Genomic DNA, 22,822 nt, shown 5'->3' with positions numbered 1-22,822 from the left:
TAATGTGGGCCTTACCATTGGCCCATCTAATTATTCTTTTTCTCTAGACTATGGCTCTCTTTGGTGGAATATTTTTTGTAGAAATATCTAAATACACGCGGCGTAATATGCTTGGTTGTTAGGAGATAAGAGGATGGTGTTCACAGAGAGTTAAACAGCAACAAAAGTATTTATCTTCTTCTCTTTGCATCAAAGTTAGATCTCTCCTCCATCATAATCCTCCAACGATGACAAGCATAGCTGCAACCGGTCTCAACGTCGCGACCCCAAGAGCGTTCGTTCGACCGGTGGTGACTAGTCTATCCGCCCCGGTCCGTTTGAACTACCCGTGGAAATTCAGTTCGACGAAACGGATGGTTATGTCGGTTAAGGCGACATCGGAAGGAGAGATCATATCGGATAAGGTGGAGAAGAGTATTCAGGAAGCGAAGGAGACTTGCGCAGACGATCCGGTGAGCGGAGAGTGTGTGGCAGCGTGGGACGAGGTGGAGGAGCTGAGTGCAGCGGCGAGTCATGCAAGGGACAAGAAGAAGGCTGGTGGATCGGATCCTTTGGAAGAATACTGCAGTGATAATCCTGAGACTGATGAGTGCCGTACTTATGATAATTGAAACATGTTTTTGATGTCTGAAAATTTAGGTGCTGTCTGAACATCTTTCTTGTTGTTGTCGTCCTGTTTGGTTTGTTTGGTGCTTGTAATGTGATACTGAATATGATGAATACACATAAGGTGTTTCATAGTTTTCAAATATGAGTTTACTGAGAGATCTACAGAACAAACAAGTAGTATATTTTAACTTTGAATGATTTATTATTCACGCCTTCATGGGTTTAGTTGGAATCTATGGTTCACCAATCTTTTTGGGTTTTGACATGATCAATTCATGCTGGGCTCTCTCCATACAACTTGAACATATTGTGCATTGTGTACCAAAACAAATTGTATATATCATTGCATTTAGCGTTATAAAATCTGGAGATCAAGTGATGGCCCGTAAGCCAAAACGTGAAATGTTTTACTGCGAAAGAAAAAAATTGCAAATTTTCATTAAAAATAATTGCAAATGGTTTTATTTTTTTCTCTAATGATTTATAATTTTATGGTGATGCTAGTGACAATGTATAACACTTGTGAGCTGCAGAATATATTGGTCTCTCTTAAACATGGTCCTATAGTATCAATCGGCATAGAGAAATTCTTGGATTCACCCCCTAGTGTGAACCTCTAGATTCACCAACCAATAGTGTTTAAGTATTTAATATTTGATATCTTTTAAAAAAGGAAACAAAATTGAATTTCCAAATAAGATTATATTTTTAAAATAAAACAATAAAAATACATAAAAATAGTTACAAAAAATAAATAAATAAATATTATTAAACCTTTAGCAATATACTAAATCCTATATCCTAAATCCTAAACTCTAAACCCTAAATTATAAATCTTAAATCTTGGATAAACCGTAAACCATTGGAAAATTTTAAACCCTAAATCATACATTAAAAACTAAATCTTAATAACACTAAACCCTAATCACTAAACCCTTGGATAAACCCTGAACCCTTGGATAAATCATAAACTCTAAATCAAAAATATTTAAAATTAAACCCTAGAGTTTGTGATTTCTCCAAGGGTTCATAGTTTACCCAAGGTTTAGGGTTTAGTGATTAGGATTTAGGGTTTAGTGTTATTAAAATTTAGTTTTTAATGTATGATTTAGGGTTTAAGATTTTTCAACGTTTAGAGTTTATCCAAAGTTTAAGGTTTAACGTTTAGGGTTTAGGGTTTAGGATTTAGGGTATAGGGTTTAGTATTTTGCTGAAGGTTTAACAATATTTATTTATTTATTTTTTGTAACTATTTTCATGTATTTTTATTATTTTATTTTTAAAATATAATTTAATTTGGATATTCAATTGTGTTTCCTTTTTTAAAAGATATCAAATATCAAATACTCAAACACTATTGGTTGGTGAACCTAGAGGTTCACCCTAGGGGGTGAACCCAAGAATTTCTCATCGGCATATAAAAAAGTAATGAGCTCAATTTAGAAACAAATGAAACTGAGGGACGAACAAACTAATAAAAATAAAATATAAACACGTATAAGAAACGACATTAAATAGAAACGCGGGCTCAAATTAAGACAAAACCCTAGTCTTTTCTCTGTCTGAACCAAGAGGCGAGAGGCGGCGTGAAAAAAAGCTTTGAGAAAAAAAAATCGAGCTGACAATGGCGGGAGGAAAGATAAGGAAGGAGAAGCCAAAGGCACCATCAAACAATTACCAAGGAGGAATCTCCTTCCACAAATCGAAAGGACAGCATATCCTCAAGAACCCTCTCCTCGTCGACTCAATCGTCCAGAAAGCAGGGATCAAGAGCACCGACGTGATCCTCGAGATCGGTCCAGGTACCGGTAACTTGACCAAGAAGCTTCTAGAAGCTGGTAAAGAAGTCATCGCCGTCGAACTCGATTCTCGTATGGTTCTCGAGCTTCAGCGACGTTTCCAAGGCACTCCCTATTCTAACCGCTTGAAGGTAACACAAACATATTATCCGGTTTAGATTGGTTATACTGTACATGTAATTTAAGTCTGGTTTAGTCTGGTTTAGTCCGGTTTAGTATCTTACTTGTAAATGACTCTTCTGTAACTAACAATATCATCTTTTACATTATTGGCTCTTGTCTGTTTATTACAATGAGATGCTTGAGTTAATGTTGTCTGTGTTTGTTGTGTAATAAGGTGATCCAAGGTGATGTGCTAAAGACAGAGCTTCCACGGTTTGACATATGTGTGGCTAACATTCCTTATCAGATATCATCTCCTCTCACTTTCAAGCTTCTCTTCCACCCGACGAGCTTCAGGTGCGCTGTGATCATGTACCAGCGTGAGTTCGCGATGAGGCTCGTTGCTCAGCCTGGAGACAATCTCTACTGCCGTCTCTCAGTCAACACTCAGCTGTATGCTAGAGTCTCCCACCTCCTCAAAGTCGGGAAAAACAACTTCCGACCGCCTCCGAAGGTGGATTCCTCTGTCGTTAGGATCGAACCGAGGAAGCCGCAGCCTCAGGTGAACAAGAAGGAGTGGGATGGGTTCTTGAGGGTCTGTTTTATTAGGAAGAACAAGACTCTGGGAGCGATTTTCAGGCAGAAGTCTGTTGTTTTGATGCTGGAGAAGAACTTCAAGACTCTTCAGGCGGTGCTAGCTTCGCTGAATGGTGTGACTGGAGAGGCTGCTGTGATGGATGTTGGTGACCAGAGCATGGGAATGGAAGATGATGACAACGAGATGGAGGATGATGATGAGGATATGGAGATGGACGAAGGACAGGGAGGAGGAGGAGAGTTTAAGGAGAAGGTTATGAATGTGTTGAAGGAAGGTGGGTTCGAGGAGAAGAGGTCTTCAAAGCTATCACAACAAGAGTTTTTGTATCTTCTTTCCTTATTCAACAAGTCTGGTATTCACTTCTCTTAAAAAAATTTTTGTCCCTTCTTATTGTTTTTTCATCAAAGGAGAAAGTGTACCCTGTATCTTTGTCCTTGATAGTGTTCTGAGTTATTATTGACTACTATGGAGTCTTGCTTTGAGTTTACAAAGAAATGAAAAAAATTGATCAAGTTATATTAGACCAAGTCTTTATTATATTCTACATCTTTTGAACCATAATATTCAACTAAATATAAAGCTGTTTACTGCTGTATTATCTTCATTATTCTTCAGAAACAGATATTATATTGTCATATTACTGTATTGTTTAACCTTTCTGTACGCATGGGAATTGAAAACCAAAAAAAAAAAAAAATGGTATTAGCCTTAACACAACATGTCAGCAAGAAGTACCTGTCCACCTATCTAGTTATAAAATCTACTCAACAGTTACAGTCCTCTTGCTTTCGATTTCTCTGATGATCTTCCCAAGTTGGTCCTGATTCATGTTTTTCTCTAAGAAGGCGTCCATTCCAGCTTGTATGGTATTTTTTGCTTCCGTTGAACCAGGATCATGACCAGATACAGCTATAATTGGTATATGCACACCATAGTTTCTCTCCACTTTCCTAATCTCTCTGGTTGTTTCATATCCATCCATCACTGGCATCTGTGCACACAAACAAAGATGTTCATTTACCAATTTTATTTTATGAAAGGCTTATAAATTAGATTACCTGGCAGTCCATGAATATGTAGTCAAACGGAAGCACATCTCCTTGTGTTAGTCCTTCACTGACTAATCTCACAGCTTCCTTCCCATTGTCGCATTGTTTGACATCTAACACTCCCATCTTCTTCAGCTTTCTTGTTGCAACAGAAGATGTTATTCGATTGTCATCAACAACCATAACTCTTTTCCCTTTCAAGAGTCCATCACAGCTCGCATTGGATGCTACTCGCTCTTCCTCTGAGTTCCCAACAGGCTTTGGTCCCATTATTGTCTTGCCTAGTTTTTTGTTATACCTTAAGCTCGGTTCTTCTTCTTCTTCTACCTCTTGGATCTCACAACTCGTAGCACCCTTTGGTGATGTCGCAACAAGAGTATGTCTCAGTAGCGATGATTCTCTTGGAACGATTCCTCCAAGCTCAGGCAACATCTTCAGCACTCGGTTAAGACGAGATCCGTGCAAAGGCTTCAGACAACAAACGTCCCCTCTCTCGCTTCCCCGGCCTGTTGGCTCGTTAAGCCAAACAACTTTACAGACTACGCCATGGTGCAAGCCTCTACGAAACTTTTCAACGACGTCGTTCATCTCAAGAAACGGTCCAGCGTTTGCGTCGATCATAAGAAGAACGAACGCAGAGAAGCTAGCGCTTCTCCTCCGAGGTAACTGGCTTCTTGAATCAACACCATCCGTTCCAATCAAAGGCAACTCCCTCGAGCTCGTGCTTGATAACTCGTTTCTCAAACTAGACTCCATGGAGCTCTGTGGTGAGAACCCAAAGAGTCTCTCCAAGGCGTTACTCAGATGCTCCCATTTTTCAACTACAGTGACTTTGATCCCAAGTATCTTTATGCTCTTCTCTGTGACTCTTCTCCGTTCTTCGTCTTTTAAAAGGAGAACCACTCGTGAAGCCTCCTGCTTTGGACTGGAGCTGAGACAGTTGTTGAACCTAGGACTCAGGTGGTGACGTATGTTCATACTACCTCCCGAAGAAGTGTTTATCGTCAAGCCGAGGTTTGGCGTGGATGCCACGTAATCTCCTCCTGCTACTGATTCAATGTCCTCTCTCGCGTTCACGTCGGTCTCTGAGGCTGTCAACAACAAAACATTGAACTGGAAACAAGTCCCCTTCTCTCCCATAGCTTTCTCAGTGATTCTTATCTCTCCTCCCATTAACCTCACCAGAGACTGCACAATCCCTAACCCTAGTCCAGTGCCTTGCTGTCCTCGAGCTGTTTCTCTCACCTGAACGTAGTTCTCAAACACTGACTTACGCATCTCCACAGGTATCCCTTTCCCCGTATCGTCCACTTCAAACACAAACTCCATAGTGTTCGCGTTGTTTCTTATGGAGTTCGATATCTCATTCTCATAGACTGATGATGAAGACTGGTCTTTGCTCATGCACAACATGAGCTTTGAAAACATTGATACGCTTCCTTTGGGTTCTGATGCCAAGACAACGGAGCTCTTGGGCCCTGGCTTCTGGGCCCAAGCTCTGATCGAAATGTGTCCCTCCACTGTGAACTTGACCGCATTGCTAACGAGATTGTTCAGGATTTGCTTGAGCTTGCCGCTGTCTCCTCTCACGTTGGAGGATTTCAAGATTGAGCCGTCGTGAAGATCCAAAACCACGTCGACCTTTTTCTTCATGGCCATAGGGTGGAAGAAGTCTACCACGTCTTCGAGAAGCTTTGCTAGGTTGAACTCTTCTTCCTCTAGAAGCATCTTCCCGCTTTCGATTTTGCTCATGTCCAATACTGAGTTAAGCAGAGCTGTTTCAACAAACATGAAACATTAGCCTCGGCCTCCAATATTTTTAAAGATTTTTTAATCTCCAAAATTACGAAAAAAATATGCTTTATTAATTTTTTTAAAAAATGTTTATAGCCTCCAACCATGCGCATAAGATTCAAGAGACTTACCAACGAGATCGTTGGTGCATACATTCATTTGCTGAAGACTAGCATCAACGTCAGAGCCAGGTTTAACTTCTTGACGGCAGAGATCAATCAGACCGGTGATCCCGGCCAGGGAACCTCTAATGTCATGGCTAGCTTGTGCAAAGGCTTGACTCTTGTTCATGCTCTTCCTCTCAGCTTGTTGTGTTGCTTCCATTTGGTTTATCAGCGATGAACGTAGATCCATCTCTCTTCTTGCTGCTCTCACCATACACACAACAAACCCTAGAGGCCAGAAGAAGGCATAAATAGCCATGAAAATAAGCATATACATCGCCGCATTACTGATGCTTGTTCCTTCTCCTTTGTTGGGAGACATGAGTGTGTAACTCTGATTTAAAGAAGAAAAATGAACATTAGAAGTGATGAATTAATCTATCTCACAGAAGATGATATAAACATTTACCAGAGGGACGCCAGACACTTCAAGAACTGAGCAGTAAGCTTCGAATTTTGATCCTTTGGTCTCCTTCACCCAACCGGAACTGCAATCTCTGGGGATGAAGGAAGAAACATTGAGTGAACTTTCATAAACAAGTACTGTTCCGTCCTTAGTCCACATGTAAAGCTCTCCGCCGCGAAGATTCAAACGGTTCAAGTCACTGGTAAAAGATTTAACCGGAAACCCTAACGAAACAACTCCTTTCTTGCTGTCCAAGCTAACCACTGTCTGAAACAGTCTCTCGTTATCTTGTCCTCCCAAACCAGTTCCCACAAAGGCGGTAACGTGATCTCTCTGTGCTGCATGGAACCAATCTGTATTAGTCACATCTAACGGCTGAGATCTCGTTGCATCGCCGTTGAGAAGACCGGTTCTCTGATCAATGGTTTGAGTGTACCAAGTGTAGTCTCCACCAGTTGAATTGGCAAAAACCGCGAAGCTTGTGTTTATTCCCGTGATGTAAGAAAACAAGAGACCGTCTGTACTCATGTATGACACTTGTGAGACTTCAGGGATCATTGAGTAAGCATGAAACAACACTGGTGCGATCTGAAAAATACAATATCAACAACAATTAACAGTTATGTATATTAATGAAGTTTATATGTAATAACTATGTAGTTATAAACAGTAGTAGCCAAAATGAACAACCTGTGTTTGAATCTCCGTGAAATGTATATTGTTGTTGTTGGTGATAAAAGAGTCTATCACTCCTGCTAAACTTATTGTAGATGAGTTCGTCTTTGGATAAATGAATCTTCCGATGTTTTCGATTTCAGAAACTAGACTTGACCGACGATCTTCAGTGAGTGAATCAACGTTGTTTCTTATGTTCTTCGTTGCTATGCACCATATCACAATCGGTATGGTTCCGAAAACAACCTAGAATTTGTTCTTTGTTAGTGAACAACCTTTATTCACAAAAAAAATATGATATATGCATACACATAACAATACAACATTTAGATAATTTTAATAGGTTAACATGCAGTTCTTATATAATGTTTATATATGATATTTCTGTGCGGAATGGATAATATACAATCAGAAACTTCTTTGATTTCATCAACACGCTCAGTTATATATATATATATATATATCATTATTGAGTTCGGCTTGTAAAACACATTAAAAGTCTGTCAAATAATGAAGGGATGAAAGCAAACAAAGTTGAAGAAATCAGAGTTATAAACCATGTCTGATCAAACGCTCACTGAGAACAAAAGAAAAGGTACATCCTAAAACCCTAAAGACGCTAAAAAAATAACAAACGAAACAATCAACAACATATTAATTCGTGAAAACCCTAAAAGCACGGCAAAAGCAAAACATAGATTATCATTTTTGCTAATCAAAGATTAAGAACCAAAAGGAAAAACACAAATAATCGTATGAACTCAAAACACTACTAAGTAACCAAAATTTTATGATAAAAATAATTTGAAGATGCAGAAAAATTACCAGGAGGATGAGGCTGACTAATGGACGAGAAGAAACAAACTTTGTAACTTTCACCATCACTTCTGTAGATTTGAAGATCCACAAAACAAAAACAAGAAAAATCAAACTAATTAATAAGTGTATCTCTTTATCTTTTCGTTACTTTGATTCTCAAGATCCTTTTCTATATATATTTTCTTACAAAATTTTGGCAAAAACAATATATAACTTTCTCATTAAGTATTATTGCCAATAAAGTACCACTCTTAACCGTGTTACAAAGACGTTAAAGTACTCAGTTCTAAAAACCCTAGAAAACTGCTAATCTCTTTCAATGTCTCCTTCTAGTAGCTACTAATCTTTGTATCTAAAAAGAGGATTTCACTTGATCTTTTCTTCTGTAATGGATTATTGGATTAAACTCTTAAACAGTTTGATCCTTGATATTTTTTCAAAAAGTATCTGTCGATTACCATATTTGACAACAAAGAAATATAAAATACTGTAGATTATGTAGATCTCCACCAAATAAATTAAAATCTTATGAAATTCAAGTACGATAACACAATATCACGAATATGTATGAATATATGGTATCTATTGCAAAGGGATAAAAGGAAGGTTAGCACAAACAAATCATAATAATATATAAAAGCATATCTGATTTGAGAAAGCAATCTCAGGCATTAGCCACTAGGATTTAAGTTTTAACAATATATCTCATGCAATTAAATTACATGTAAATCATTTCACACAAAAATCATTGATTTAAACCTTAGATAACAAGAAAATGGGTATCTTTGTGGCTAATAAAACCATATAACCTTTGTGAAAATGCAATGTGAATTGCGAATAGAAGATAAAAGTGCTGACATTCTTTATGATATCCTTATGTATAGAGTTTGATGCATATGCAATTGTTTATACATGTATGTGTTACAGTGTTAGGATGAACATATATATATGTAGTAAAATCAAGGAGGCTGACTTTGATTTATGGAAGCCGAAAATTTTCTTTTAGGTTTGACATCACATCTAGTAAATAACAAAGTTTTGGAATAAGAATAATTGAAATCATTTTTATAAAATAATTCTAAAACATTTAAAGTTAAATATTTATAGTAATCATGTTTTTAGTTTAATTTATCATAATTTATGGTGCATAAAATATTTTATATTAAAAATATTATTTGTAAAAATCAATATGTGTCCAATACAATTACTTATATACTATTATTAGTTTTTTTATTTTGGACTAGTTATAAATTATAATATCAAAATTTAGTCTAAATTTATGATCTTTTAGAAAATTTTGAATAAGAACGAATATCTATCAATTATTAAAGACGAACAAGATGATATAGTATCAATAAAATTTATGTCAGTACAAAATAAAAAAAATTGGTATCCATTTTTATTTACTTATAACTATTTAAAAATAGAAATAAATTACATAGCAATTATGATGTTGTAAAATACTATTAAACATATTAAAAATTATTCAATTTTTTAAAAATGTTTGATAAAATTGATTATATTGATATATTATATGAAATAAATATAATTAAATTGAAAAATAATGAAATAGTATAACTAATAGGATGAGATTTTTTCAAAACCTAAAATAAAATGACAAAATTCAATATTTATTAAATTAATTCACTTTATCTAGAATAATTATACTAACATTTATAAATTAATTGAAAGTAAGAACCTTGAAGTAAAAGCCGTGTTTAAAATCATCATTCTTCATTCATTTTGAATTAGTCATAAATGATAATATGAAAAATTAAAGATCTTTTTAAAAGTTTAAATAAGACAGATAATTTATCAATTACTAAAGACAAACAAGATGATAGAACATTAATAAAATTTATTTCTGTATACAAAAGAAAAAGTTGTTTCCATTTCTATTTATTTTATCTATTTAAAAATATAAAATTATGATGTTTTAGAATTATTATTAAACATATTAAAATTATTCAGTATTTTAAAAAATTTTGATAAGATAGATTATATTGATATACTATATGAAATAAAGATAATTAAGCATAAGAATAGTGAAATAGCATAACTAAGACGATGAGAATGTTCTCAAAACTGAAATTAAAATGATAAACTATTTATTGAATTAATCATATTTTATCTTAAAACATATTATATATATATATATGTGTGTGTGTGTGTGTATACACATATAAGCTGATCAAACTCAAAAACAGTGATAATGACGTCAATGTGTGAAATTAGAGTTAATAGAATATTTACCTCGAAGATAAATAGTATTATAGGTCAAATTTAATCGGGTTTAAAATTTATTTTACATAAGCCAACTATTTTACTGTTTGGAATTCCATTTAGGCCAAATTTATCTTAAAATAATGCACTTAATTTTAACTATTTTTACTTTTTTTTTGCTTCGTATGGCTCGGCTTTTGATCAAATTTTGTTAATACTATCCGTTTACAAGGTTTTGTCAAGTTTGCAATTTTTTTTTTGCAAGTAAAACTTAGACTGATTTTACTTTATTAAGAACTTTTAAAAATTATTTCTGAAATTCAAACAATTTTTATAACATCTATCAGTTTGCAATTTTTTTAGAAATTTCTAATGAAAAATATAAAAACTTACAAAAAAACAGAGAAATAAAGGAGAGGAAAACTTACATGGAGTTTGGGAGAGGCGCTTATTCCAGAAAAACAAGATTAACAGATGAAATACTTTTATCATGATAATCAATCGGCAGAGAAGAAACAAAAATGATGAAAAGTTAAGAGAAAAAACGTTAACTGCTAAGGATAAGAAAATAATTAACTGTGGTTGTTAAAAAAAAAAAATTAACTGTTATTTAATTTAGGTAGTTTATATACTTCTTCAATTATTATAATATACATAGACATATAAGGAAATCAAAGTTGTTTGAAAAGGTGATCACAGTCTACGATCAACTCTTTTAATTATTGTGATTATCAAAAAACAAACAAAGAAAAAAGATGGAGGGAAAATTGAACTCGCGTCTACGTGTTATGAGGAGAATTTACAAACAACACTACATCAAAGAAATATGAGTGTACGTCCGACCCTGACACCAAGGCTGATCCTTTTTTTTTTTTTTGCTAAATTGTAAATGTCATTACTGAAAATGAAGATTTAGTTACAGAGTAAATTGTATCCACAATCTGCTTACACAGCCACTTTGCATCTAAGAGGCCATATTCGAGCTAAAAATATTTAGTCCCAATCTTTTATCTAGACACTACAAAGTGGGGCTAATGTATGAGTGTACCATGTGAAATATGTTTTGACATACTCACAAATCTATGTCCTACGTAGAGCGCAATGAGGACCATCCACTTATGTGATATACATGTGAGTCTCCATTGTTGTATGATCCTTATGCTTTAAGTGTCCCACTCTCAATAAAACACATTTCAAAGTCTAATTCCTGAACGCTAATCGTAACCGCCAAACACAGTGCATATTAGCGGCTGCTACTATTAAGATAAGATTCTGTCCTGTGATGAGAGAAAAACCCATGAAACTATATCATCAAAATCTGTGAATTCAAGACTTTTGTTCACATGTTTTCCCAATTATTGTCATTCGCTTTTTTATCTTTGCTTTCAAGTCCAGAGTACACCTTTGGATCGATTCTTGTCTCCATAACTACAAAATATATCATTTTCGATATTCCGATCTATTTTCCTTACATATTTATTTTTATTTATTTCCGTTAAGTTCTTATTGCATTATTTACAACTTTTTAGCTAAGCATTGCCAAGCTGGTGCCGGACCCTTTTTTGATGCCTTCTTCTACTATTTTCTTTCTTTCTTGAAACTATCTCTATGTAATGATATATTCTACTCTCTAAGTAAAGAAACCAAAACTTTAAGTAATGATGTCAAAACAAATTAAATAACTAATTGTTAGAATGATATGTAATTGTTTCAGAAGCTTGGTCTTCGTTTTAATAGAATCCTTCAACGTCAATGTCAGAATGTATTTTTTATAATATTGTAAATCAAATCTAAACAACCTCGTTTTCATAAGCAACTATTTGTTTCAAAATAAACGAATAAAACAAAGCATATATAGCTTAACGTATAGATCAAAAAAAGCTTTAATAACAGAGAGAAAAGAAGAAATCGAAAATTTAATAATACTAGATTGTGAAAAAAACAGGGTTTTTTTGTGGAATGGCACATGGGATAACTCATTCCCACGTGAAACCTAATCCGAGAACACGTGCCTTTCCTCAGAGGTCTCTCTGACTCCTTTTTTGATAATTAGTTCAGTTCGAGCAGATATAAGGAAAAAAAGAGTAGGAAAATAACTTTAAAAAAAATCAAAATACTAAGAGGTCTAAATTGTGTGAATTTGGGCGTAACTAAATTCTTGGTTGCCCAACGTAAACATCATTTGTTTTTTAGTAGTAGTAAATTACAAAATAATGGCGTTTGCATTTGCGATTATGATATTTAAACTATGTTTGGTTTAAAATAGTATTCATTCGGACACTTATTTTGTTCTATCTAAAACCCATGTCTTGGGATATGATTCCGTTTGCAGCAACCAAATTATATACAGTATAATAATAGATAATGAACTGTACGCCGGTTGGATCCTTGCTGGAGAGTAGAGGCCTCTCTGTCTCACCTGTCTGTCAAAGATGTGGAGCTCGAGAAACGGAACTACATGTTCTCCTCCAATGCCCTTTCGCCGAGAAAGTTTGGGATCTTGTACCATGCCTGCATAAACCGGTAACTAGTGTCATTAACTCTGTCTCAGCGCTGCTTCAATGTTGCCGGAAGATGATCTCTCTTCCACCACTGGGACTAGGAGATATACCTTTGTACCCTTGGGTCCTATGGGTCCTATGGACCAATAGGAATAAACTCTTGTTTGAGAACAAACAGTTCTCGGAAGAGAACTCGGTATTGAAAGCAATCCAAGACGCCCGAGCTTGGAAGGCAGCCCAAACCTGTATCGAAAAAATCTCATTACCACACCATGTGGTTCCTGCTGTTAATGTTAATGTTCCTGTTACTAACTCTTATACTTGGTCTGTTTACTCGGATGCAGCTTGGAACCCTTCAACTGGAAACTGTGGCCTTGGTTGGTATCTCCAGGATGCTGAGAAGGTTCACACCGATTGTTTTTCATCACACCGTCGCTTTGTTTCCTCGGCTCTAGTGGCTGAGGCTTTGGCGGTTAAGGCTGCATTTATGGCAGCTACCTCCTCCCATGTCAGTAGTTTAAATGTCTTCTCTGACTCTAAGGTGCTCATCTCGTTGCTGAAGTCTCAAACACAGGATGTTGCCTTGAAAGGTGTTCTTCATGATATCTTTATCATGGCGCAAACTTTTCAATCTATCTCTTTTCATTTCATTCCGCGTTTAACAAATGTTGTAGCTGACTCTCTTGCGAAGTCAGCTTTGTACTCTCTTCACTCTTCTGTAACTGCAACAATTTAGCCTCCGTGCTACTCTTAATCTAAGTTATGCTTTTGATAAAAAAAAAAGACTATATGAGTCGTTTGGAACCATGCAATGAATGATGGTAGCACCATACATGATATATATAATATATGTGTATTTTGTTTATAAGTATGTATGAGATCATTGGATATTTAATTTATGAAATGTTTTTTTGTAAATAATTTATGAAATGTTTCGTTAGAATTTCGTACAAATATCTCCAAAGATATTTTAGTCTATGGCAATCTTTTTTAAGAAACATATGTACATTTCTTATATGAATTATGCGAGGATCAAACATATGCATATATATAGTGAAAGATGAAATAGTATTATGAAAATTTGAGAGTATATATTCAAAATATATTTTTATGATTTTGGGTTTTAGCAGCTGTTTTTTTTTGGTATTTGGTCTTAAATATATTTATATGAATTATGAACGTGTTTGACCAAAAAAAAAGCTTACAACAAAGCTCACATTAGAGATGGCTATTACCACAAGAGTAGAAGAAGCTACTGAACCCTGCTCAAATTAGAGACAACTCAGACAAGTACCCCTCAAAGATTAGAGATAAGCACATTTACTTGTTTGGCTAGACTTTCACAAGGATGCACATGAAAGAAATTGAAATCAAATTGATTTATCTTCTTTCTGATTTGATTTCTCACTTGTTTTATTGGCAAGGTCTGTTGTTTACGAATCAGTAAGATCGAATAGCCGTAATGATAATAAGTAAATTTTAACAAACTGTAAGTTTTTTTTAGTTTTGTGATAATATATGCGCATATCTTATCACTATGTGGAGGTTTTAATCATTTTAATGCTTTATGTATATGCGGCTATGCGTCATTAATAGTGTGTGCCTCCTCGGATACGAACATGTTTAGAGAATGGGGACCGTTAATTACGTTTAATCAAACCTCATTTTATATATCTTGAATTTAAACCTTTTACAACTCTATACAATGATAAAATAAAATTAGAGTACTAGTCTATTAAAATATATTCCTGATGTCATTATAATAACAGATAGATTCCAGTGCTTTAAATTTTACTCGAACCATTCTGGCAAAATCTGTGACCACTAACTTTAAACCTAACGTCTCGATCCATGACAGGGCCTGACATATATACGTATGAATACCCTAATTAATTATATGTTCATCCTTTTGTGTCTCAAAGTGATTATATATACTTAACTCACAATTTATATATATATATATATATATATATATATATATATATATATATATATAATGTATTAATTTGTATACAGGTGAAAATAAATACGGGAGGAAGTCGTTCCTGTAAAATAATCAAGTAATCATTTTATTTTCTTGTTGTTAGATTATATTATTGATATGTTTTTTTATGATGACCCGAGGTCATCCAGACCGTAAAGACCCGATTAATCTCGGATGACAGAGACAAGAGGCGGTTGTATTAGTGATATTCTTATCGGGAAAATAGAGTTCCCAAGCGCTCCCTTAATCGTATGAATGGAATAATATGCATTTGTCTATAATCGTTTAATATACTTATTTGATTTTTTTGTCAAGTTTTTCTATTAGAAACAAACTTATTTGATATAATTCAAAGGAAAAGGAGCCACAACATGTGTTTTTCCACTTCTGCATTTATTTCTTTATGATGAGCCTGTCTTTTTGTTTTTGCCATCTTCTTGTTCAATGTTCCTCAAGCCCTTCAAGTATATGTGTATAATAACTTGGTTTTTTCAACATTCTTATACAACCATTTTGTAATGATAATTTCTTTTTATGACACTTGTGAAAGATTGACCAATATTTAAGTAAGGAAAAAACTATTGTAACCCATTGTATTGTAAGTTTGTAACTAGTATTATAAAAGTAGGATCTCAATTTCAGGAATTTTAAAGAAAAATACACCATTTTATAATATTTTATAATTATAAAGTAGAATGTGTTTTTGTTTTAGTTTATATATGCTCGTAATAAAGTTATCAAATTCCGGGTTGTAGTTTAATAATAAATTTATATATGCACATAACTTATTTAGTTCCCTTTATTTTCTTAGAATATATTAAAAACACTGGCGACATATAACGATTTATATATGTGTGTGTGTATGGACCCAATCTTATTTTCTTGCAGAACATAATTCGCACCACTTAAATTAAGTCAGACTCTAATGGAATCTTCCGCAATTATTGCGATGGCCACAGCTCCAATCAGACTAAATTCTACTGCTCCCGCTTTCACCTAATTTCTCAATATTTTTTTTTGAACTTCTTCGTTAATTATAAGATTTTAACGACCAGTATGTTTGAATCCAGACACAATCATATGTCATATATTCGTTCTTCAAAAATACAGTAAACAAAAATGTCATAAGACGATTACAGGTTATATTGAATCTCTAAAGATTAATATAGAGTTCAAGATGGTATATATACGTGGAAGCACAAGTCTTGTATAATTAACACAGATGGTTGCTGGTAATGTGTGCTTTATTCGGATTCAAATAACAAAAAACCAGCGGTTTAAAAATCACGATGATGAATGATGATTTAGGTAAATATACAAATTAAGAGAGTTTGTTCTGCCAAATAGGTAATAATGATGTGTGGCTATGCACAACGCTGATCTGTACAAGTACCACTCCTCCAGTTCATTGGTTAACCTATAACATGAAAATGACACGTACCGCCATATTAAGTTATTAACTGGACAATTCTGATATGGCAATGTATTTAATTATTTGATTTGACTTTTATGAATAATTGTCAAAAAAAAAAATTGACTAATTAAACAGAGCCATATAAAAGTTAAAACACAAGAACAGCCATTTTTGAGTGAGGTCCGTATCATATTTGCACGCAGAGTACGTAATTCTTTTTTAAGCTTAGAATAAATCGACATACTTTTTACTAGTATCAAGTTTAATTATCTCGACATAAATAAAAAGGTATAAAAGTAAATATAAAGTTTGTGAATAGTTGATTAAAAATAGGAAAGCACGATTCTTGTCTTGCTCCTTACAGCTTGCAAAATAATTAAGAACCTTTTTCGTTAACACAAATCATAATGTTAGTTTCTAAGTTTACCACTTACCTCTCTAGTAATCGATTTTAATTACCGTTTTCACATGCTTTCATGTGCCCATTAAGTTATTTAACGAGCTAGTTCAGTTTTTTTTACGGTTTAAATTTTAGATCGTACTCTTCTTGAACTAACCACAATTCCAAAACCTAACAAGCGCATGAGGGTTAACAACTTAGATTCGGTTTTAGAATTTTATTTTGCAGATAAACAAAAACCATTTTCACAAAATCAAAATTTAGCTTGGCTTTTGATTACTTTTTATATAATTAATTAGTACGTAAATCATACCGTTTAAACTATTTATCTTGTTTGAGCACCCGTAACATGTGTACAAACGTCTATCGTCCAAGTAGGGCATGTTGGTTTACAGAAACTATAATCTTAGTCCGGGTATTAATTTAACTCAAGTAAACGCTTGAGACACCTACCCAATCGATAGATCATGAATTAGAATGAGGGTCAGAGGGTGTCCATTGTTTATTAATGTTTATGAAATCCAATGTGTTATATATTCATATATCAGTATATCATTGAACTATATAACATGCAAACTATCATGTATCCACTATCTAAGCATTATAACGTGCCACTATATGTACGCAAATATTCACATGGTCAAGACTTAAACGTCCCATTATCAACATTACATGCTCATTTTTTATTTTTCTAAATAACAAAACAGAGCGAGTTGAATAAATGATAATGACAATAATCGTTATGAGTTCTAAAAGAAATGCAATAGTTTCGTTCGTCCAATGTTACAGCAGTATATATATCGTTTTAAGCGGCGTTAAAATTTTTTGCACAAAAATTTAAAAAGTACAAATTTTTATGTAATTTATATTAGTTAGACAAAATTAGCATTAAATAAAATTAGTTCAACCAATAAAAAATAAAGTCTTTTGTAATTGGTCACAAATTTTAAATGACATTAGATTTTATCTAAAATAATGAAAACGTAATTTATTATGAAACAAAATAAAATTTTTTAAACACCACTTACATTGATACGTAAAGATAAAGAGTTAAAGAGAAAATCAACAATCATAGAATGTTAGCGACTATTTATATCGAACAAGAATTATGAAAATAAATCATACTATAAATTATATATTTTATTTTGGGACAAAATAACATATAACAGTACGTCTAAGACAAATGTTTTTTAAAAATCAACTAGTAAAACACTTTGAATTAGTAACCTAACTAGGATAAGACCCGCGCCTTGCGCGGGATTAAGTTATTATTTTTATTATATTTTGGAGAATGAAACAATAGTTTGGCTTCATTTGGATTACGGGTGTTCAATCCGGATATCGGGTTGGTTTCGGTTCGGTTCGGTTTTTTTCGGTATTTGGTTAGTAAAATATAACTACTATTCTAAATTCATATTTACTTTGACTTTAGTCTTTCACATACTTTTGAAAGATTTCAACTGGACGACTAAATTGATCAGCCAATCTTGTTGCTTTAAATCATTAGTGTTTATATATATATATATATATATATATATATATATATATATATATTTTAGTTTGAATATTTATTAAATAAAAATTCATATGCGTTATATTTTATGATTATTTGTAACTTATTATAACAAAAAAATAATCTATTGATCACAAAATTTTCAGAGTGGGAATATTCAAATTTCTAATAATATATAAGAAAAAATATAAATGTTTTTATTATATATTTAATGTGATTTTTTAATATCTTTCAATAATATAAAATTTTTTTAAAAAAAAACTAAGATACCAAAATTGTTATCAAATATTTATTATTCATAATAATTAATTTTCATATATACGTTAATCATATTAGGTAATTTCGTAGCTTCTAATAAAGGAAAGTGCAAAAAAAAATTTGGTAGATTATTTATCAATTCGATAGTTAGTTTAATAAAAATATAATGTAAGTCAAGATGGACCAACCTATTTTTCTAAGAATAGTATATTTTATATAGTCATTTATTAAATGAGAATTTATAATCATACAGTTTTATGATCATTCATATCATTTTATAACTGAATATTTAAATCATCGATAACAAAATTTTCAATGTGAAATCGTTAATAAGTTTATAATTTATAAATGTTTTTGAAAATTCATTGAAAGTTTAAATATTAAAATATTTATGTAATCTTATGGTATATAGTATAATCTATATATATATATATAAATATATATGTTTTATTATTAAATGATATTTTTTACTCATATGGTTTTAAAATAATGTGTATCTTCTTATAATATTAAATAAAAGTTCATATTAATACAATTTTATGATCATTTGAAACTTATTATGACAAAAAAAATAATCTATTGATCACAAAATTTTCAGAGTGGGGATCTTCAAATTTCTAATAATTTATAGACGTTTTGAAAAATTCAAAATATAACATATAAGAAAAATTAAAAATGTTTTTATTATATATTTAATGTGATTTTTAAATATATTTTAATAATATAAAATTAAAAAAAGAACTAAGATACAAAAGTTGTTATCAAATATTTATTATTCATTATAATTAATTTTCATATATACGTTAATCATATTAGATAATTTCGTAGCTTTTATTTAAGGAAAGTGCAAAACATTTTTTGGTACGTTATTTATCAATTCGATAGTTAGTTTAATAAAAAGTGTAATATAAGTTAAGATGGACCAACCTATTTTTCTAGAAATAGTATATTTTGTATAGTTATTTATTAAATAAGAATTTATAATCATACGGTTCTATGATCGTTCATATCGTTTTATAACAAAATATTTAAATCATCGATAACAAAATTTCCAATCTGAAATCTTTAATAAGTTTATAATTTATAAATGTTCTTGAAAATTCATTGAAAGTTTTAATATTAAAATATTTATGTAATCTTATGGTATATAGTGTTTAATATATATATATATATTTATTTATTTTATTATTAAATGATATTTTTTACTCATATGGTTTTAAAATCATGTGTATATTCTTATAATAAAAATGTTAAACCATTGATCATTAATTTTTAACATAATAATTTTAATAGTTTTAGTCATTTATTGTCGTTTTTAAAAATTCAAAATATAACATATACGAAAAAATCTAAATTTTATTTTTATAGCTAATTTGATTGTTTAATTTATTTTAATAATATAAAATTAAACAAAAAATGATGGAGGAGATATACATTGTTATCAAATCTTTATTATTAAACTCATTAATTGTCATATATATATTAGTCATTTATGGTAATTCCGTAGGTTTTATTTAAGGAAAGAAAATATCATATCATATCATTATATCATATAGTTTGATCAACTTATGTATCTAACAACATATAAAAATCGAATGTGGACCTACTTATTTTTCAATTGAATGTAATTGACTACCTAATTGAGTGCCACCTATGCATTGGGGCCTCTTTTAATTAATACAAAATTGAGGTTACATCTTTTCAAATGTTCCTCAATTAATATATAAGGGATAGGTTGAACAAAATGGGTTCAACAAGAAGACATTATTTGATACTATTTTTTTGGTTCAACAAGAAGACAATATTTGATTACTAATGAAAATTCGGGAGAATGACAGTGTGAAATCTAAAAATATGGCAATGTAGAATAATAGAGATTTATTGAAGAGAGAGAGAGAGAGAAAGAGAATATGAAAAAGAGAAATGGTGCCAGCTATGAATTTGAAGGATCAAAGCTTTCTTTCTCTTAAGGCTAAAGCTGTCATCTCTTTCTCTCTCTTCCTTATAGTGTTCTGTTTCTCTCCACATTCACACACATACACACACTCTCTCTCTATCTCTCTCAAGTTCTCTGTTCCTTTACAATCACTTCTCTTTACAAATCTTGAGGGGAGAAGAAGCAAAGAATTTTGAGGGGAAACATTAGAAAGCTTATACGCATTGGACTGTTCTTGATGATTCGAATCGCTTGAATCAAATCAAAAGCTATTTTTCATTTCCAAACAAGAACCAATGGCGGTTTGTTCTAACGTTAATGGCGATAAGAAACACTGGTGGTTCACTCAAAGAAAGGTAATATAATCTCAAACTCCCTCTAAAAGAGAATCACCATCAATATTCAATTCAAAGATTTTGACTGTTTGTTCTGTTATATCTCTTAGCTTGTTGATAAGTACATTAAAGATGCAAAGACTTTAATGGCGAGTGAGGAGCTAAACGACGTCACTTCAGCTCTTCATTTACTCGACGCAGCCTTGTCCATGTCGCCTCGTTTGGAGACGGCGTTAGAGCTTAAGGCTAGATCTCTTCTCTTCCTCCGTCGTTTCAAAGAAGTCGCCGATATGCTTCAAGATTACATTCCCAGTCTTAAGCTGACCGCTAACGAAGAAGAAGCATCACCTCCTTCATCGGAAGGCTCCTCCTCTTCCTCCTCCTCCTCACGCGACGGAGTCAAGCTTCTCCCGGACGCATCCTTGCCGGGACGTGAGTCGTCGTTTAAATGCTTCTCTGTTTCTGACTTGACCAAGAAAGTGATGGCAGGGATCTGTAAAAAATGCGACAAAGAAGGGCAATGGAGGTATTATCTCGTAACGCACCGCAGAAAACGCAAACGCTTATTTTTTAAAACGCTTTTATTTATACATTTTAAAAAACTTTGTTCCAGGTACGTTGTGTTGGGGCAAGCTTGTTGCTATCTTGGACTAATGGAGGATGCGATGGTTCTCCTCCAAACCGGGAAACGTCTCGCCTCCGCCGAGTTTCGTCGCCGGAGTATCTGCTGGTCCGACGATAGCTTCACTCTCCTCACCGAATCCTCGTCGACGTCTCCGCCACGCAACCTCACGGAGGGTGAGAACTTCACTCACCTCCTCGCTCACATAAAGCTCCTCCTCCGTCGCCGCGCCGCCGCGATCGCCGCACTCGACGCCGGACTTTACTCTGAATCAATCCGCCACTTCTCAAAGATCGTCGACGGCCGTCGTCCCGCGCCGCAAGGATTCCTCGCGGAATGCTATATGCATCGAGCCACCGCGTATAGATCCGCCGGTCGAGTCGCGGAGGCGATCGCCGATTGCAACAAAACGCTAGCTCTCGAGCCGTCGTGCATCCAAGCGCTGGAGACTAGAGCAGCACTTCTGGAAACGGTGCGGTGTTATCCAGATTCGCTTCACGATCTTGAGCACTTGAAGCTTTTATACAACACGATTCTACGTGATCGGAAGCTTCCAGGTCCGGCGTGGAAACGCCACAATGTGAAATACAGAGAGATCCCCGGGAAGCTTTGCGTGTTGACCACGAAAACGCAGAAACTGAAGCAGAAGATCGCAAACGGAGAAACTGGAAACGTTGATTATTACGGTTTAATCGGAGTGAGACGCGGTTGTACAAGATCGGAGCTGGATCGAGCTCATCTCTTGCTGTGTTTACGATACAAACCTGATCGAGCCTCGTCTTTTATTGATCGGTGTGAGTTCACCGATCAGAACGAAGTTGATTCGGTTAGAGATCGAGCGAAGATGTCTTCGCTGCTTCTCTACCGTTTGATTCAGAAAGGATATGCTGCCGTGAAGGGTATCATAGCCGAGGAGGCGGAGGCGGCGGAGAAGCGGAGAAAGAACGCTGCGGCGGTTCAAGCGCCAGCTCAGACGCCAATGCACAAGGTTGAAGAGCAGAAAGCGGTTAAAAAAGCCGTTATGGTTACGATAACCGAGTTTACTGAACCGAAAGCATTGGAGAAATCTAAGATAACCGCGAATACTGAACCGAAACCGGTTAATTCCAATGCGTACCAAGGAGTGTTCTGTAGAGATCTCGCTGCGGTCGGAAATCTACTAACCCGGGCTGGTTTCAACCATCCAATTCCGGTTAAATATGAAGCTCTCACCTGCTAAAACATTGAACCGATTATTATTTTTCTACCAAGTCAGCGAATGGAAACGATGTCGTTTTCTCGTTTCTTGACCACTCGTCTCTGAACAGAAAAGCAAAAATCATTCAGCCGTCAGAAGGAAAAGAATAATAAAATAATAGTATATGGATGATTACATATGAAAACGATGTTTAGGTATTGCAATGAAGGTTGATCCAATGCAGGAAAATTTTGTAACGTTACTTATATATCTTCAATGTTCGTCTCTTTCTTTAAATGTGCATATAAAAGTCACAGAAGCTCAAATTTTCACACGTAAATTAAATTATATTGAGCCAATGGGCAATTGAATATTTGGTATAGGTAGGGGGTTCACGAGATCTGCCTAGAAATGAGTTGTGAGTCTGACAGAAGTTAGTAATAT

General features: G+C 33.6%; 5 protein-coding genes across 7 annotated transcripts; 4 read left to right on the top strand and 1 right to left on the bottom strand.

The window, feature by feature from the left end:
- Window positions 1–116: 116 nt before the first annotated feature.
- Window positions 117–755, top strand: LOC103866383 (calvin cycle protein CP12-1, chloroplastic). Its single transcript, XM_009144291.3, has one exon. It carries the CDS (start codon window positions 228–230, stop codon window positions 609–611), a length of 384 nt encoding a protein of 127 aa, XP_009142539.1. The 5' UTR covers window positions 117–227; the 3' UTR covers window positions 612–755.
- Window positions 756–2,127: 1,372 nt separating this feature from the next.
- LOC103866382 (ribosomal RNA small subunit methyltransferase) lies at window positions 2,128–3,629 on the top strand. Its single transcript, XM_009144290.3, has 2 exons — window positions 2,128–2,539; window positions 2,746–3,629. Exons 1-2 carry the CDS (start codon window positions 2,234–2,236, stop codon window positions 3,475–3,477), a joined length of 1,038 nt encoding a protein of 345 aa, XP_009142538.1. The 5' UTR covers window positions 2,128–2,233; the 3' UTR covers window positions 3,478–3,629.
- A 24-nt stretch (window positions 3,630–3,653) lies between these two features.
- LOC103866381 (histidine kinase CKI1) lies at window positions 3,654–9,895 on the bottom strand. Of its 2 annotated transcripts, XM_033292571.1 has the most exons (7): window positions 8,825–9,895; window positions 8,022–8,083; window positions 7,212–7,442; window positions 6,525–7,109; window positions 6,083–6,449; window positions 4,167–5,932; window positions 3,654–4,099 (listed from the first exon to the last, which is right to left on the bottom strand). In XM_033292571.1, exons 2-7 carry the CDS (start codon window positions 8,076–8,078, stop codon window positions 3,869–3,871), a joined length of 3,237 nt encoding a protein of 1,078 aa, XP_033148462.1. In that variant the 5' UTR covers window positions 8,079–8,083; window positions 8,825–9,895; the 3' UTR covers window positions 3,654–3,868. The 2 variants fall into 2 exon arrangements, with proteins under 2 accessions (XP_033148462.1, XP_009142537.1); XM_009144289.3 differs by having other exon boundaries at window positions 8,022–9,895.
- A 17-nt stretch (window positions 9,896–9,912) lies between these two features.
- LOC103866380 lies at window positions 9,913–17,703 on the top strand. Of its 2 annotated transcripts, none has more exons than XR_001958627.2 (2): window positions 9,913–12,761; window positions 13,084–17,703. XR_001958627.2 is itself a non-coding variant. In XM_009144288.3 (2 exons), exons 1-2 carry the CDS (start codon window positions 12,603–12,605, stop codon window positions 13,473–13,475), a joined length of 774 nt encoding a protein of 257 aa, XP_009142536.1. In that variant the 5' UTR covers window positions 9,913–12,602; the 3' UTR covers window positions 13,476–17,703. The 2 variants fall into 2 exon arrangements, 1 of the variants encoding a protein (XP_009142536.1); XM_009144288.3 differs by having other exon boundaries at window positions 9,913–12,984.
- Window positions 17,704–20,158: 2,455 nt separating this feature from the next.
- LOC103866379 lies at window positions 20,159–22,675 on the top strand. Its single transcript, XM_009144287.3, has 3 exons — window positions 20,159–20,600; window positions 20,690–21,105; window positions 21,193–22,675. The coding sequence occupies exons 1-3, from the start codon at window positions 20,541–20,543 to the stop codon at window positions 22,418–22,420; spliced, it is 1,704 nt and encodes a 567-aa protein (XP_009142535.1). The 5' UTR covers window positions 20,159–20,540; the 3' UTR covers window positions 22,421–22,675.
- The last annotated feature ends 147 nt before the right edge of the window (window positions 22,676–22,822 follow it).

This window comes from Brassica rapa, chromosome A05 (assembly GCF_000309985.2).
Source record: "Brassica rapa cultivar Chiifu-401-42 chromosome A05, CAAS_Brap_v3.01, whole genome shotgun sequence".
NCBI classification, from domain to species: domain Eukaryota; kingdom Viridiplantae; phylum Streptophyta; class Magnoliopsida; order Brassicales; family Brassicaceae; genus Brassica; species Brassica rapa.
The sequence above is the reverse complement of the archived record's forward strand: the minus strand, read 5'-3'. Positions and strand labels throughout refer to the sequence as shown.